Below are 18040 nucleotides of genomic sequence, written 5' to 3'. Positions count from 1 at the left end.
TAGAGATGTACAACCAGTGATTACTGTCTGAGCGTTTTATTAAAATCCCCCCAGGGGTTCATCTCATATTTTGCTGACAGACAGACGCAGTTGACTCAGATAGATAATGGCAAAGTTCTAAAAAAAAAGATTTCTTGCAATCAGTTAGTGCTCCGAGCATGTGGAGGGAATAACTCAGCTACTACCTCACCTCAGTATCAGGAAAACTGGCTAAGTTACAGCCAATGGGGTTTTTTAAGGCTGTTTAATTGTAGCGGCCATCTTAACTATGGGTTATCTCCAAATGGTAATCAGTTGCAGATGTCCATCCAGTGATTACTTTCTGAGAGCTCCATTAAAATCTGTCCATTGGTTCATGAGATATTTTGCTATAGAGAAATAAACACACGTGCATACACAAAGAGACATGGGCAAAAACATCATCGCCTCTCTGGGAGGGGATTGAAAACTTTCTCTGTTTGTCAGAGCACTTGGTTTTCAGAAAAAGTGAAACACGTCCACACATCTCACTGACATCACACCCAAAATAGCCGTGTTTGCTTTGTAATTTAGCAGGATTTTATCGTCTCATCCATCTGATACACCGAGCCATCCCTTAGTTACATAAGCAGGGTTGTTTTAAACACCTGTTTTGCAACGCAGACACAATGTCTTATCACTGTGTGAAGCCTCTGCCCTGGGCAGAGCAAAAACAAAGAGTAATGATTCATTTTGTGTTTTAAAATTGAGAGCAATTCAGAGCAAAATCAGATTACTTAAAAAAAAAAAGAGTAGCTGAAAGTGTTATGAAGAAGACTAACAGCTATAATAACTGCTGATGATCTTTATGTCCATCTGTTTGCAAACACTCAAACATGACATTTGCACAGAGGACAACGTGATACAGCGAACGACAGCAGGGCGACAAATGCTGACCTCTCCCTGCAATAACTCTGATAACTCGCTCTCAGCCATCGCTGATGATTGTATAACGAGCCAAACCTGGCTGCACAAACACCCAAGAACCAACGCAGACAAACAGCGTATATGCAGCACATAAAACCGCTGGCTCTCAGTTGTGTAATAGTTTGGCTGTGCTGCACAGAGACAATAGAGGGAAGTCAGGCAGATCCAAGAGCTTATGTTGTTAAAGTGGGAGCCGGACTGGAGAGATCCAGAAAACTGGATCGAAGGTAACACTGTGCTGAGTTGTTGCCTCTGCACTGTTAACTGTTGATACACAACACAGTGTTGCCAGGGGAAATGGCTGGGATCCAGCTCTGCAGGCTTGCTGACTTAGTTGGGTTTGTTTGGTTGTGCCTTTTACCATGATTATTGGCTAACATGCACAGATAAAAAAACAAACAAAACAAAAACATGTTTTTTTTTCCTATTTACAATTGCTTGTAGGCACACCAAAATTACAGTATATTAGCTAAGATAAAAGAATCGATCTGTGGAGCACTGATATGAAAATAAACAAACAAATAAATAAATAAGAAGAACAATATTGTCCAAGTTTTCATTTGCACTTTTATATTTGTATGATGTCAAGCAATGGCCTGCAACTACAGAAATTTGCATTTTCTGAAAAAAAAAAAAAAAGAAAGCAGTGTGAATACTGAGTGATGACTGCTGAATTGTTAAAGTTAAAGGAAACAGAACAGAAGCTTAAATGAACAAAACAGTAGAAAAAACTCCAACTAGCAAAACTCTAGCTAAAAGTTAAAATAAAGCGAGTTGCTAAAAGGAGCAAAACAGTAGCTAAAAGCTGAAAGCAGCATAAGACAAAAATAGAGCAAAAACTGCATACTGAAATAAATTTTTAAAAATGACTTTTCATTGATCTCAATGTAGTTCTTTGCACTTTTTTGTGTAAATAAAGTGAATTAAAGAGCCATCTACATCAGGTAAGATAACCTTCCCACAGAATACCACCTCAAACGACCTGACCTATTTCTTTAAAGTATACTTAACAGTACAAGTTGCTTTTGAGGTGGGGTGTCCTACTATTAATGTAAATAAATACATTTCTCTGCTCATAACAAGCTGTCTAACTACAAGGCTGTAAAATAGGTCTCCTATTGTTTGACTTTCAGACAGGCACAGTGAGAAAAGGGTAAACACACACTGCAAAAACAGATCAGCTGAGCTTCTCCTGGCTGCTGAAATACCTGTTTTGTTTTATAATACTCTGCACAGATAACACATGCTGGGAGCCTCTGTAGTCAAGAAATGGCTTTTCAGGAGAGAGTTTAAATTACTGGCATTAGGCCAAGGTATATTGCCCACACTGGTTGTTAGAGATGCAGATTGCTCCACACACTAACACCACACACACATGCACACACACAGTGCTGTTACTGAGTCAAGTCTCGCTCTAATATGGGTTGCTGGCGCCCAGTCCTTTCCGTCACTTATCTGAAAGCAGCCATCTGATAGGACATTAAAAAAATAATAAAATAAAATAAAAACTGAGCGGTGAGGCATTTGGTTGGAGAGGACAATGGGGTTTCAGTGCCACATGTTAATGTAAGCCAGAGTGGCGGCAGAATTTTATTTATTTTTTTGTCAGCAAGAATATCTGCTGACAGCCAATAAATGACCTGAGATGCTTTTAGGCCGGGGTGTTCAGGAACAAGAGCAGTTTATGAAAAAAGAAATTTCCACGCCTGACTAAGTGAGTGTCTGTATGAATCGAACTGCAAACTCCAAAGTGATTGTTTGCTCCATGCATCATTGCCCCTGTTATTCGAGTCGCCCCTGCTAGATCTAATCAGCTCCAACATTAAACATGCGCGCCTAAAACCAGTTTGTACGTCATTTCATCTCAGTTCCAGTTCCTGACATACAGATTGTAGCACTTCTTAAGCCTCTGGCCTGAACCCTTATTGGTTAAAAAGAAATAATAATAAAATAACCAGATATGAAACATTTTTCATGCATTCAGCACGTACTATATTATAACTCAGATCCATTATCCATTATTATCCAGATCCATTATAATAAAACACAGTTTTTCTTTTCATTGCTGTTGTTTCTACATATTTGCTCAATAACAAATGAATGAGAGTTATTTTGAAATAACCTCTGTAATGAATTCGTTTGACATAAAAAAGGGGAGTCAAACTTATTGAATCAGACTGTGTCCTAAAATCTTTTGTTTCTTTGCTAATCTGATAAAATAGATGAGCTGATGTTTAAACGGTCTCTTCCGTGTGCAGTAATGAACTCTGAATGAGCTACTGAAGTACTTTGGTCCATGTTTACAACATTCCTGTGGTCATAAGTCACCTCTGCCTGCTCTAAAGTATAAAATACTGCACAGGAATAATTTACACTGGCACCTTAAAATCATGCAGCACGGAAGGCGGGAAGCATTAGGCCTAACATCCTTGGGTTTTAAGGAGAATATGTACAAAATCAACGTAATTCAGGTCTTCACACCTTTTAGCCACCTGATTGGCTTTGTTAGTAGGAAACCAAAATGTAGGCCATATGGTGCAGAAGGAAGGACTGAATAGGATGAGGTGTTACTAATTGGACACATTCTGAGGTCAAAGTTCATGTCCTGCAACCATCTAATGCCTTCATCTTACCTCTAAAAAAACTCACCTTGTAGTGTAGGAACTGCTTATTACAGAAATAAGTCATGTTCACATTCAAATAACTGTCAAACAGCCTAATTCATGTATCTTTTTGGGCAAAGAAGTATTATATTTATTCTGAATATTTCAGATTAAAATGATCAGAAATTACCTCTTCTGTGATGACAAAAGGCTAATATTTACAGAAAATTGTGTTTTTTAACTACCATCTTGGGTACCAGTGGAATTACAATAATAAGAACAAAATATTACCCTATTAACAGGCATTTTTCAAGAAGTTCGAATCATGTAATTTTGTTTTAGTGTTTCTTCTTATCCGGGCATTACCTGTATCAGCATCCAAAAAAACTGACTCAGATAGAAGTAGTGGCAGAAGAGTGCCAGAGTTGCACAGCTGTCCTCTGAAAAGACTTGACCACGGAAAGCTGACACCAGGAAACAAATCTGTAGCAAAAAGAGACAAAAAAAAAGAGACATTTACAATTATTTACAACTGAGAGTAAACCTTTTGACCAAGCAAGACTTATTTTGTTTGCAGACCTTTACATTTTTCATCCTTCTCTGCAGACTTTTATTTGTTATTTTATTCTTACTGCTGCCTGCACAGCCATGGAGTCAGATGCAGGCAGGAGAAACAGAAAAAAACAAAACCAAACACATCAACAACCCAAATAAATGTGTTTCATATAATTCCCCATCTGCACAAAGATTTATACAAATGTGTGGGTGTAAATCTTCTATAAAGTGGCATTGCACAATCTTAGCAGAAAAAAAACAGCTTTTTATGTGTGTTTTTATGGGAAAGGTTGGAGAAAGAGAGTTTTGTGGCCATTACCGGATCTGGGCAAAAAAAAAACCCTGTGGCACTGGAGGCACGTATGAGAGGGAAAACCCATGAGGGCAGCAGAAAAATACTGCAGCTCAGCTGTCCATCAGAGAGTTTCATTCACTTGCGGTGCCAATGCAGTCAGGCACTCGTTACATAACCTGCAGCCTGTTGGCCCACCGCCAGCTCAGCGGAGCAGAACGGAAGTGAAGCGGAGACGGAACAGGAACAGGAGGGTTTGGGAAGTCTGATAACTTCGTAAGGATGCCAGTGCACAAGCACCGAGGCAACATTATTACTGTTCTGTTTTAAAATTTCTATCCAGTATCTCTTTTGCACAGCTTTAAAATAGAAAGTACAAATTAAAAACATGCACTTTAGTTGGACCGTTATATAGATATAGACATTCGTTTGTCAAAACTGACAAAAAAAATGAGGAAAAACAAGGAGGTCAATGGGTTTTTGATGCAACACATGAGAAAACCTAGCCCTCTTTGGAACTCTAAAGCACATGCATACTTGGCATTAGAAACATCATTTAAAGTTTAAACAGGTCACTAAAAGTTGGACTTTATGTACCTGAACTGGCATTTTCATATTCTTAATTGTTTTTACACAATTGCAGTTTAAGTTTTATCATTTTTTACAGATTTTTTTTTTCACTGGCAGATGTCACACTAACTTTAGAGCTGTATAAAAATGTCACTTTTTTTTGTGCAAGCAAACTCTTCTTACGCCCACAACTATTTTTGGTACGTATGCAAATTATAGCTCAAAACGCAGGCATTTTTGTCTTCTTTCACCCAGTGTGTCACTCACTGCTATGGGACTTACAGTATTTTCTTAAATCCCGTCAGAATGCAGGCGGTGCGCACACAAGCTTTCAGGCTTCAGTTATAAAACTAGAAGCAATGGCGCTTTTTAACTTGTCACATTTCCTATGGAAAAGACTGGAGAAGACTGGAGAAAACATAAAAATTTACATGTGCGATCATCATAGTCTACTGCCACTTACAGCTCAGGAATTTTTACTGTCGGACTTTTAGTTTTCACATAGTGGCTGTTTGTCTGAGCCACTGGCTGCAATTTTAACATTTCTTTTGATTTTGGTTCTCGTTACACTTCTTATGAAATTCATACATAAAAATTATGGCATCTCTTTTCTTAGCTCAGGTTATTACAGAGATATGTTGGAGTTTGGGGCAGTAGCTGCATTGACACCCTTCAAAAGTTCTTCAGAAATGTTTTTAGTTCATATTATTGTACAGTACATACAGTAGTACACAGTTTCAGGTGAAAAGGAAGGTAAGTGCTTCAAACTGAAACAATTTTTTCATTCCTTAACAGCATTATAATCTTCATACCACAAGAAGATCTCAGAGTGACTTGTTTGTTCAGTTTTTTTATAGTCAACCCTCTACTGTCTTTCTGTTATCCTACCTTTTTATTTAAAAAAAAAAACTTTGTTTCTTTTTGCTTTGTCCTACTTTTTAATGTTTTTATTTTCTGAACTGTTCGGGAACACCAAAATGTCTATTCCTGGATTTTCCAGCCCTCACAAATCTCTGCCTTCATCTTCTGCATCTGCCGAGCAAAAAGGTCAAGGAGTCTATGTCAGTTTATTCATTTTTTTTTTTTTAATTAAAAAAAAAATAAAATAAATAAAGTAATCATGAGTCAGTTTCCCATGCATGCTCCAAACCCTGCTCGGAGGGTTTGAGTAGGAGGAAATGCACGGGAAGAGTACTCATGCTTGAACTACCTGGAATAGTGCCTGAGCTGACAGGCTGTCCAGGTAGTTTATGAGAATAAGTGTTATGCAATAAAGTTGGGTGTTTTTGGCAGAAAGAGACAATTTGGCTGAAAGCACAGTATGACACATATTTATTGTTAAAGAAGCAAAAAAAGGGGGAATTTTCCATGTGGAACATGTAAACAATAAATCAAGAACACTTGACTCAATAAGGAAACAAAAGCTTAGCCTATTAAATTAAATGGATTTTTTTTAAGCGGTTAGTTTTTCTTTGTTTCTGACTATATATAAAACACAAAGAACTCAGCTACACAAATAACTCTAAGAGTAACAGAGACTGAAGTGGTCAGCCTGCGCAGACAAAAGACAGCTTTGTAATAAAAAAACTAAAAGGTCCAGAGGGCTGAGAAAAAAAAAGGTATGTATTGTGTCTTCAACAGACTGTGTGTATGCGCTGTATTTGTGTTGTGCAACATACCCTAAGGAAGAAATTATACGATTCAGGTCAGAGACCAAAACCAGACTAACAGTTAAACATTGCCCAAGTCATCTGATCTGACTCTGCAATGGGGTGGGTTTCATTTAACACACACTCTGGAGGGAACTTGGCTGGAGTAATAATTTTGTGCCTATATAACATAATGATGGCCCACCTAACATGACATGTGAAGCATTTTATCAGCTTACAAAGAACATGTTCAGGCAACAACAGAAAACTGACTTTCTGAACGTGGTTGATAAACAGGAAGTGACAGAAAAGGGTGATCTCCAGTCGTATTGAAGCTAATCACACAAACCAAACAAAGTGACCTAAAGTCATGAAAAACGGAATGTTAACTTTCAGGGGAAAGAAAACAAGTGGACAAAAAGTTTTATTGTGGGGCAAAATTACTGAAGTCCTTATTTATTTGAACCTCGTTGTTTTAAATGCAAAAGTTTCTGGGATGGAGGAGATCTTTGGACAAATAAAACTACATCCCCTTTGCTCTGTAGTTCTTCTACCTGTTGCTTTAAGCCTTATTTAAGAGACAGAAAAGAAGTTCAAAACAAAGCTCTTTATTGCCACAGGCCTGGAACTGACATGGGTTTCAGGGGAGTGTATTAGCTGTTGTCATGAGGGTTAGAGTGGCCATTGTTTGTTTCTTTGTCATAACAGGAGATATCAATGGTACCACAATGGCAACCTGTCACAGAGGTGGGTTGCTGGGGTTTGGAGATTACATGTACAGATGCGAAAGTCATTAGAGCCTGGGCTGCTCTGTTTTCGCCCTTTTGCTTTTGTGTAAGGCACCAGGAGTCAATCTGTCTAGACCCTCAGCCTACTGTTTTATTCAAAGCAGAGACGAGGCAGTGCTGCAGGAACAAAATACGAGTGTGTGTTGTGTGTTTGCTGGCACAATATCTGGTAAAACAGGAAAGCTCACACATGCACTACCTGCTAGCTGCCTGCAAACGTATGACAGCATAATACAAAGATGGGATGTCAAAATGCTCTTTGCATCGGATTTCGTGCACAAAGACTGAATACATTAAAATATAGCAACTGAGAGAGCGACCAAGAGCAAGATGCTAACAAGTCTGGATATAAGTGGGCATTAAAATATGAGACGGTAGCTCCTCTGTACATTCCCAGGATTTTGGTTGCCCTTTTGCTAGATACTGTTTTATCCTCTTTGGGTTTTATCACATGTTTGGGCCTCAGTTTGTGCCTGTTATCTCTAATTTTAGTTTAGATCTAGTTATCTCTTTCTTTGGATTTTCAGCCTGAATTTGGCCTACTCTCCAACCATTCCCCCAATCCACAACTGGCAGATTATCTAAATCCAAGACCATACAACTTGGTTCATTACTTTGGCTAAATTTTCTGGTCTCAATGATGCAGGAGCTGACCGCAGGCAGCCCTACTGAGCAAACATACTTCAAACTGCAAAGTCAAAACATAACATAAGCACCACTTTGTGATGTAAAGTTCAACCAAGGCCTAGCTGAGAAGAGAACAGGAATGGTCCAACACCGAACCCGACACAGATTTAGTGGATCTACTCTGTGCTGCTACTGGGTGCAGCTCTTATATTCCCAGTGAGTTGTGGAGCTGATCGATAGGCCTGTGCTCCGGCTAAGTGTACTAGTGTGGCTAAAAATAGCCTGCGCCTGATGCATTACATCACTGAGGGAGCGGGGTCTTAGCCGTCTGCCTGTCCATCCACACTTGCTCAGAACTCTCGTCCCACTGTATTGTGTCTGCGCCTGCTTCCTTTCTCCAATACATTTTCATTCCACCCTCAACTCCATCCTCAATCGCATCTCCCCCTCCTCCTCCTCCCCCTCCTCTTTCTCCTCACTTCTCCTTCACCTCCCCCATGCTTCGCACAGCTACCGGTCTGATCTAGTTGGCTCCAGCATCAGCCTGCACCCTGGCTGTTTTCTCTTTGTTGAGATTAAGAGGAGAAAGTGAAACAGATAAATATGAGGTTATCGCTTCACACCCCCATCCTTCAGTGCTTATCTTCACTGTACTGGCTAAATGTGAAACAGAAACACATCATAGTTTAGAAATTTATGGTATTTAAGCAACTTCAGCAAAAAAAAACAACCCTCTAAAATATCAAGTAATCTGCAATGTCAACGGACTCCATTCTTGTCAATACAATTCTTTTCGTGCCCTAAACTTGCGTGCATCAATCTACAATTCATTTTATGCACAGAAAACACAGAAAACAGCCAGATGCGACGAGAAGGTCACCAGCAAATAAACAGTATCTGGGTTAGTGTGCCAACCTTCAAGGTAGAGAGATAACAATTCCAGTTTCGGAATTTTTGTCAAGACTTAGAAGGCTAACAAAAAAAAAAAAAAGGTGAAACCATAAAAGCCTCATCAAGATGGTGAGGAGTCTCTGCAATCTCGGCCTGGTAACATGAGCCAAATGTCTACATTTTAAGACACTCAATGCATTTTTGTATCCGAGCTTCACAACAATTTGCCTCTATGGTGTACATATAATACGAGCAGCTGCCTTAACCGTCTCCCAGTAGTTGTGTAAGGTCGCAGAAGTGGAACTAAAAGTTCACCGGTGTTTTGGGTTGAATCTCGAGTTGAGCCATTGGTGCTGAACAAGTTGTTGCCAAATAAATACCCACGCCTCTCCAGTCTGTTTTACATCCAAACAACTCTGACACTGCATCTACTTTTGCTTACGTGAACATGCACGCAAACACAGTCACAGGGATTTTATGTTCACGTGCATTGCAGCGTGGGACGATATCGAGAGCTTTCAGCACAGTTCCGGGAAAAACTGGTATTCGTCTGGAATGAACAACAGGCTGCGAGCTGGCAGGTTTCTCTGTGAAACCGCATCAATAAGGTAATCTCAGTGCTTTAAAGAGAAGGAGACAGCCGAAACAAGCCATGCCAACAAGTTCACCCTGTCATTGTTATTTTTTTAAATTCAGGGAAATCTGCAAATCGAGCAACATCATGAACTTCACTGGATTTTTGTACAAAACCTTTTCTTACAGAGTGTGTGTTTCTGAGAGTGCGTGCACATAAAGAGCAACCACTATGCCTCTTGCGATACATGCTCATAGATGCCAGTGGAAATGCTAACTCAATCAATCTAAGCAGAACCACCCACGTGAAGCACATTTAGCTGCATTCCAGCAGGCCTCCTCTTCCTCCCATTCAGACAGTCAAAGAGCACGCTGCTGCTTTTTATCACAACAGGGCTTCTTTCAAGAACGCTTCTTGAGTTTCCTTCCTTAACATCTGGAGAAAAGCAGTTTGGAGAGCCGACAGAGCACGCCTTTGCAGCACAGACACACACAGAGATGGATTCATGTGCATCTGCGCAGCTATCAAAACACTGTGGCCAGCTGTTCAAGGTCAGCTCCCTGAACAAACACACTCAGTGGGCCTGCTTCACTCTGCGTGTCCGTGTGGACCTCAGACATGGCTCGATCATTAAGTGCAGTTGCCTTATGCCGCTCTTTCAGTCTCACCGAGATTTCTCTGCATTGTGATGTGCTTCTTGTTCACAATCACAGACAAAAAGATGCACATTACTAACATATTCCTTTGAATCTGATGATGTCATACATTGGGTGAAACTGTGCAATTCAAAGCATGTTGATCTTATAGGAAGCTGCACAAATTTCTTAATTAGCAATACTTCGCTGGTTCAAATATCATCAACAGAACATCATTTGGGCATTTTTGATCCCAAAAACCAACAAAAGAACTATACATACTGTACCTGCTAAAGCAGTAATATTTGCTTCTATCCAGCACGTCTTGGAAACATCTTGTGTCTATCAACGGGAGGTTATAAAGCCAATCGATTTGTCGACTGAAAGATGTTGCCTCAGTGTTTGGTTTTGACTTAATTAGAACCAGAGATAAAATGCCATGCACTTCATATATGTCTCAACTGGCCCTCCTTTTCTAATTTTGTAAAACCAGGACAAGTGAGAGACTTGGCCCAATCCCCATTTTAAATTGCCTGTAAACTTTTTCTTTTTTTTTGCAATTCTGCTTTGAGTTGCCAAAATGAATCAAACGTTGCTGACTAATGAGTTGAATGCACGTTCAGGTGCTAATGACCACAGCTTTAATCTCACAGGTGGATTCATGGATTCATTCAAACTGTGAAAACTGGAGGATTCAACTCTGGCAGTTTTCTTCTTTCGTGCAGCAGTTATGTGTTTCAAACAGGTTTAGTCATAAAAAGAGAGGGAGCTCTCAGAGGAATCATTGATCAGGTACTTCATTCACAGCTGCTGTTGGACTTGACTCTGACAGTGGAGCTGTAGTGCCCCCTACAGGGCATTCTTAATAAATCCTGTAGTCCAAACTCTTCGATTGCAGTGTTTGTGTAAAACTGGAGAGTATATTTGCACTGTACATTTGTTAGTATCTCAAAACTATGAGACTAAAAAGCTGGGATTGTAAACAGTAACTTATTTTTGTGCATATTTGAATTAATTGAGTTTAAAAGCATTGTCTGAGAGTTCTTTTGTGCGTGTTTTCTGGGTGTTTGCAATCAGAGTAACACCTACTGCAGTTATTATATTAAACCCCAACTTTCAAATCATCATGCTCAAGGGAACGATTGTATTTCATTTAAAACCTGAACGAGACACAAAGTGAGAAAGTAGACTGAGAAGTAAAGAAGTTATTACACATACACCTCTCTCAGGTTACACAGCGAGCCATTTCCTTCCCCCTTTTACCATTTCCTGGCTCTCTGAGGAAATAAGGCCAATCTCCTTTTCTATTTAAAGTCATTAAGATAGACTCACACACATGCATATGTTTATATACACACACACATGGTCACTCCTCCACTTTTTACAGTGATGTAGACTTGACATGGCTTTAAATGATTCCAGCTGTCAATCTTACCAAAGCAACATAATGAAAACCTGCAGGATTAAAGCTACTCATTTCAATGTCATGAATACTGGTTATAAATAAATAAATCATAAAGTAAGAAATGCAAATGTTTGCCTCCTATTGATGAGTAATGTGTCATGTATGTAAATGTGATAATTTGTCAGCTGAATTTGCGAATGGCTGTCAACTAGCTTTTATATTTGTTTACCTATGAAAACAACCAAAGTGAGCCACCATTAAGGTTTGAGAAATCCAACAATTTTGATGTGACGGTATGTATACACATTCAGTTTTGTTAAGTAAAGTTTGCGGCTCAAAGTGCTTTGTTTACATTGAGTGCACAATCGCATTTATGAATTGCATAATCATATAACAGGAAAACTACTGCAGCGAACTCTTTCACGACATCACTTGATACAGTTCCGGTCAACCTTTTTTTATGTTTGATTTCAGACTTTGCAATATGTACCTTTAATGTACTGCGACAACTGGAAAACATCCCTTTTGACCTAACCAACAAAACCGCTGCAAACATTGAGTCAGAATAGTCAGAGTGGCAACACCGCTGACCTCGACAGGTTCGTGGTAAACACATCTCCAAACCTTCAAAGTTCAGTTAACTCCACACACGAGGCTCTGCCAAGACAAACTGTAAAAACGTCCCAAAATAGAACAAAATACTGAGGACTCAAAGAAGCTCCCACATTCATTCAGCAGCTCAGGTTCATCAAGTCTGTGCTGACAAAGTGAATGACTTCAGGCAGTTGGATGAAAGGTGGCTGTTTGGGAATTTGGGATTATTCCTCCATTTTACATTAATTTTAAGGCGGCTTCATTTTGGTGGATAATGAAAATGATGAGAACTGACAGATGACATGACACAGACCTATAAAGTCATTTCCTACTGGTGAATTAATGCACTACTGCACATGATAAATCAGTGTAACCAGATGACACTTCTTCAACAAAGTTTGTTCTACATAAATCTAATATAAAGCAAACCTTCCTTATGATTACAGCTCAGTGTCTCTCTCATGTGCACGATGGTACATTTAATTCAAATATCAAAGAAATAAGTGCTGCGGGTTTGGGATTTGAAATTTAAACATCAAAATTACTTAATGGAACAGCTTTCAGTTTAACTTCATCTTTCTGCAGCAGAGGAACAACGTCTACTCTGGCCTGCTGTATTTCTGAAAACAGAGGAAAGTTTATGTATATCAAGGGTCACCAGCTTTTAGGACAACACGCATTTGGAAAGAATGAATGTGTAACTTCCAGAGTCCAGAGAGGTCAGACTCTGCCTCAGCACAGCAGAGGGTTGGAAGAAAAATAACACTAATTCATCGCACGTCGCTCTCAGGAAGGGATCTTAGACATAAACGCCTTAAAGAGTGTCTAATACCACTCACAGTTATGGCAGCGCTGATGATGGTGACAGGTTATACGCAGAAAAGGAGAAAAATAAACAGATAGAGGTAGTCTTTTGTACTTGATGTTGGCAGCAGATTGAGACACAGAAAAAGCAGAGGATAGATTATGCAGTACTTATGAAATGTAATTAAAATGTTCAGTGGGAGGAAATTGAAAAGTCATGAGAGAGAGAGAGGAAAAAAAATTATCTAAAAAGAAGAAATTCTAAAAACAAGGAGTGGGCTAATAATTGGCCTTACTTTTTAATAGCAAGAAAAAGAGACGAGGTCACGATGAAGAGCGAGTCTACAGAAGGATGCTGCTGCAGGTTTTAACAGAGTCAGACTGGAAGGAGGAGAGGCAACACTTGGTGTCCGACTGGCCAGCGGGGCGTAACATGAATCTCCCAAGAGTCTGTCTTTACCTCTCCGCTGTCTCACCAACACACACACACACACACACACACACACACACACAGTAACACATGGTTCTGACTGCTGATACTTTATACCTTTCCATCATCTGATTGCTAAAAGCTCAGGCTGACACACAGTGAAGACATCAAAATCTTATCAAGGACATTTTCCTTACTTTAACTAAATGTTTTCTCAAAAAAAAAAAAAGACATTTGTAGAATTGAAGCAGCAAGAAACTATTTATTATTATATGTTTTCTGCTAAATGTGAACAAGAGAAGGAATAGGAAAAACATTTTTCCTTTGATGTTTTATTTTGTTCTCACAATCTTTTGGATACAAGCATCAAATGCAACAAGATAACCATGTTCTCTGACGTCAAACCCAGAGCAGTTCTCTGTGTTTACTGGTGTATGTTAATTTGTCATGATGGGAACAGATAAACATCCTTAGGAAAGCATTCGATTAGGAGAGACTTGTGTTTATCTTATGTTCTGGACAAAAATGGTAAGGTCTTGGTCAGCTCAGTCCCCCCTCGCCGGAGAGCTGAGTAACTGCGTGCATGTTTGCCGAAAACCTAATTCCTCTACAAACACACGTTACCACTGACGAAGAGCGACATTTTTAGGAAACTCAACAGCAATCAGAGAGCCCGTGTGTTCTGCTCGGAAACAGGAAGCGAGTGCGGTGGGCGTTGCACAGGCGAGGAAAGAACTTGTGTTTATGTGTGCTTGACGGTGCCGGCGTTCTGCCGAGCAGACTTCTGAATGCTGGACTCAGTTCAAGAGCTAACAGGAAATCCTTTATAACCAGAACTAAGAGTCACCCGAACACCTCCCATGTACGTGAATAAAGCTACGAGCCCAAAGGGGGAAAGCATTCACTGACTGAAAGCCATGTGGGACATCACCAAGGGCCCCGTTTAATCACAATGGATGGGAGTCGAAATTGTGTTTTGTTTGAAATAGAGATGAAGAATAGATTTTCCTTTCCCACATGAACACTTGGACACGTGTGTCTGTACACACACATTTCTATTCAGTGAAACGATTACTTACAAAAAGAAAAAGGAGGGCTGGTCCAGAAATCTACAGCCAAACATGAGTTGTTTTTTTTTTTTTTTACTGAGTAGAATGTTAGGCAGACATATTTCTGCTTTCAGCTCTTATTTCCCAGAGAAGTGGGATATTATTCTAGTTCTTTTTGAATGACTGTAGTTGTTGCAAGCAGCTATTAATCTCACTGGCAGCTTTAATTTTCTCCATAAATCAGACACAGTTACTAACTCCTGCCCACTGAGAGACCTCTGTGTCTCAGAGGTCTGGAGAAAAATCGGACGGTTCAGTGGTGAATTTTTTTAACAAGTTCAGGAGGCTTCTCGCCACCAATTACTCCTCTGCCATAAAAACCACAGAATCTTCAGCCTTTTTCAGATTTTAACATGGAAATTTAAGGGACAAAGTTCACCAACAGAGAGCTGACTATAATCTGCCAAAGTCACATTATTTAGACTGGCTGTGCAGTGGTGCAGTTACAGTCACATTACAAACACAGACTCTGAACGGCCTTCAAAGCCTCGCTGTTTTGGTTTCGTGGAGACAGAGAGAATGAGCTTATAAAGGAACCGTCTGGAAGCTTCTATAATGGAGGCGAGCAGGCAGATATTTCTAGATGTTTCATAAGCAAAGTGACTAACAGCCTTAAGGCTTTTTGTCAACTAAATTTTAAAGTTTCTTTTGTTTTGTCTCAAGCTGGCCTACAAATTCAATGCCATGGTTTTACCATAAACATCGCCTGCCGCCAAAGGCAAAAGGGCAATAATGTTTTCGCCTGCGTCTGTGTGTTGCTTTGTCTGTTCTGTTAGAGACGTATCTCGTAAATCGCAGAAAAGATGTTGATTTACAACTGATTACCTTTTGGAGCCAACCAGATTCACGACGGCCGCCACAGCAAAGCGATCTTAGCAAACACAAAAACAGCTGCAGCTCAGTCCATTTTACAGACGTTGGGCTAAAATTTAGCGAACAGTCATTTACAACTCACACTCCAAGGCTAACAGGTCATGCAAGATCACACAAGGTATTGCAAGTTATCGCAATATCGCATGAGAGTGTGCAGAATGTTATGTTCAAGGTTTTACAAAAATGGCTTTACTTCCATCACTTCTCAGCATAAAATGATCTTAGTCTAAAACTCTGGCATGAGAGACAGTAGCCAATGCTAGCCCTTTACTTTGATCCATTCATGTATAGAGGTTCATCCATTTATTTTTTTATTCACCATACCTCCTTTTCATACAACATTCCTTAATCCTGTATTGTTGCATTTGACAAGGGCAGGCTGTCGGCCTATCACAGGGTCGACACAGAAGGACAGAAATAACACTCACACTCATACCTTAGAGGGCCCTCTTCATATTTTCAGGCTAATAAACAAATGATTGTTAAGGGAACTATAAAACACTAGATTAAAAAAAAAAAACTACACAGCAGATACTAAATAGATCTAAATGTTTTGTTGGTAAAATAACTGTTTAAGTTTGACCAATAAAAAAATAAGTTAGCCAAGAGTACAAATTAGGTCAGCTTGATTTGGAAGTACAGTATGAGCACTGAGCAGTCAACAACACTGTAGAAGTTTGTTCTCAGCTCTCAGAGGTTTATATAAAACATAAATATTTGTCTTGACAATCAAAGTGAGCAGCTGCTGCAAGCGAAAGTCAATTCATCTGATTTATTTAGCACTTCCTACATACTGGGTTCACCATCATCTCTGAACTGTTCCTGGCGGCACCTGGTGAGTTCATAACCTGATGCACATTCAGTCAGAGCTTCGGGTGTGCTTCTGCAAAAACACAGGCGTTTCTGAAACTTCGCAGTATCTCGGACGCATGCATGCTGAAGGAGGAAAGCCTTAAAGTACAGTGGCGAAGCATTGATGGAAGACAACGGGATGGAATTTTCCATCTAAACCCACTTCAGGTTCAGGGGCTCTGCTGGGCCATAAACAGGTCAGGTCTGAAGTAGCTTAGCCCCCAAGCTCTGTGTTTGTCAACCAAAGAGAGACAGAGGGGGGGCATCAGTGGAAAATTACCCGTCCCGCACTCACTCACGCACAGACGCACACACACACAAACACACACACACACACAGAATCCAAACCAGCCCAGAGTCCAACCTGCAGCTACGTTTCTATCTCACTCGATGGTTATGAGACAGCTTGCGTTTTTAATGGGAGGGGTGTGAGGGGGGGGCATGGTTGCGTTGTCAGGACGCAGCAGCCCGCAAAACTATGCAACCAAAGATATCTGATGATGTGTGCTCACGCCCCTGCACATTTCCAAGAAAATACCTGAGACATGTCCAGCAGGTCAAAGAGATGGGTGAGCAGCATGCATGTGTCTGTGTGTTTGCACACTCAGTAAGTGGTGTGTGTAAGTTATGCTTTTTTAATATGTCATTTGGAATGTACATCGACTGGAATTGGTGTAATTTATGACATCTATCCTTTTCCTGGCGTTTTTTTAAAGGTCCATCATTCGTTCATCCATTGAAACTGTGCCTCATTAGAGAAAGTTTACCAAAACATGAAGTTGCCAGATAAGAACTGCTTTACCTGAGTTCCGAGGCAGCCCATCATCATGTGAGTGAGCAGTTTGGCAGCAAACATGAGGGAACGGGAGCACAAGATGTGGGATATGATGGCCAGTGCAAACCCTGCGGAAGGTCAAATGAAACACGTGAAATAATGTTCATGATATACAAAAAAGATTTGTTTAAAATACAGGGCCACTTGTTTGACAGAGAATAAAATATGGGAAATTAAATTTTATTTGTTTAGGGGACAATTTAAAACAAAGGCAAGTGATTTGAGGGCAAGAAAACAAGAGAAAAGTCAAATTACAGTAAAAAAGGGAGAAGTGTTTTTGTACCTGAGATACAAATAAATCCTGAAGTGTAGAAAGCCTCGTTGTAGGACGCAAGCAAGGCAAACTCTGCATGGGCTGCGTAGACAGACAAGTGGGAGCATGCGCACTCCACGTAATTCCCACTTTCCTTCACAACCCTGCAGTACTGACCATCTGATGACCAGCTAGAGGAGAGGAGACAAAGCAGGGTGAGACGATAAAAGACAAAAAAAAAAAGTAAATAAAAGGTGGGACACGACAGCAAGCGAAGCAAATGAGGCAAGTATTTGAAAATATTTTTCTGGAGTCTTAGGCACATAACGTTTTATCCAACTTTGTTTAATTTTTTCAAAGATTTTGCATGACTTAAAACAGAAGACTGAGAAATATCCAAATGGAAAACCTCTACCATCAAGTGGGAGTTCTTATTTTGATGATAATAAAAATCTAAGAACATGCACCTTTACACGTTGTAGGAATAACAAACAGTCTTCTTCCTGTTTGCTTCAGGTTTACTGGAATAGTTAACAGACCTCAACTTTTGTTTATGCTCCCTCAATGTCATGTTTATAATCAGTTGTTTTTCTTCTGTTTTTTTTTTCTGTATCTTAATAGCTGCACAGGCCAAACCAAACCTGCCAATTTTTAACTTGCAACAGCATGTTCCAGCCAATCCTCATTCCACACCCCAGAAATGTCCTTAACAAATGGACTCCAAGTCAGAGTGCAGCATACTGACTGTGCCGACAT

At 39.9% G+C, this 18040-nt stretch overlaps 1 protein-coding gene across 1 annotated transcript in view; it reads right to left on the bottom strand.

The window, feature by feature from the left end:
• adgrv1 (adhesion G protein-coupled receptor V1) overlaps positions 1–18040 on the bottom strand; it is a 109524-nt gene that overhangs the window by 21166 nt on the left and 70318 nt on the right. Inside the window, exons 87-89 of the mRNA XM_017417217.3 lie at positions 17315–17475; positions 16999–17099; positions 3915–4031 (exon numbers count right to left, since the gene is read on the bottom strand). Of these exons, the coding sequence (XP_017272706.1) occupies positions 3915–4031; positions 16999–17099; positions 17315–17475 (379 nt within the window). The remainder of the gene's footprint in view (positions 1–3914; positions 4032–16998; positions 17100–17314; positions 17476–18040) is intronic.

Source organism: Kryptolebias marmoratus, linkage group LG1, assembly GCF_001649575.2.
Source record: "Kryptolebias marmoratus isolate JLee-2015 linkage group LG1, ASM164957v2, whole genome shotgun sequence".
Lineage (NCBI taxonomy): Eukaryota > Metazoa > Chordata > Actinopteri > Cyprinodontiformes > Rivulidae > Kryptolebias > Kryptolebias marmoratus.
Note: the sequence above shows the minus strand (reverse complement) of the source record. Positions and strands in the feature narration are given on the sequence as shown.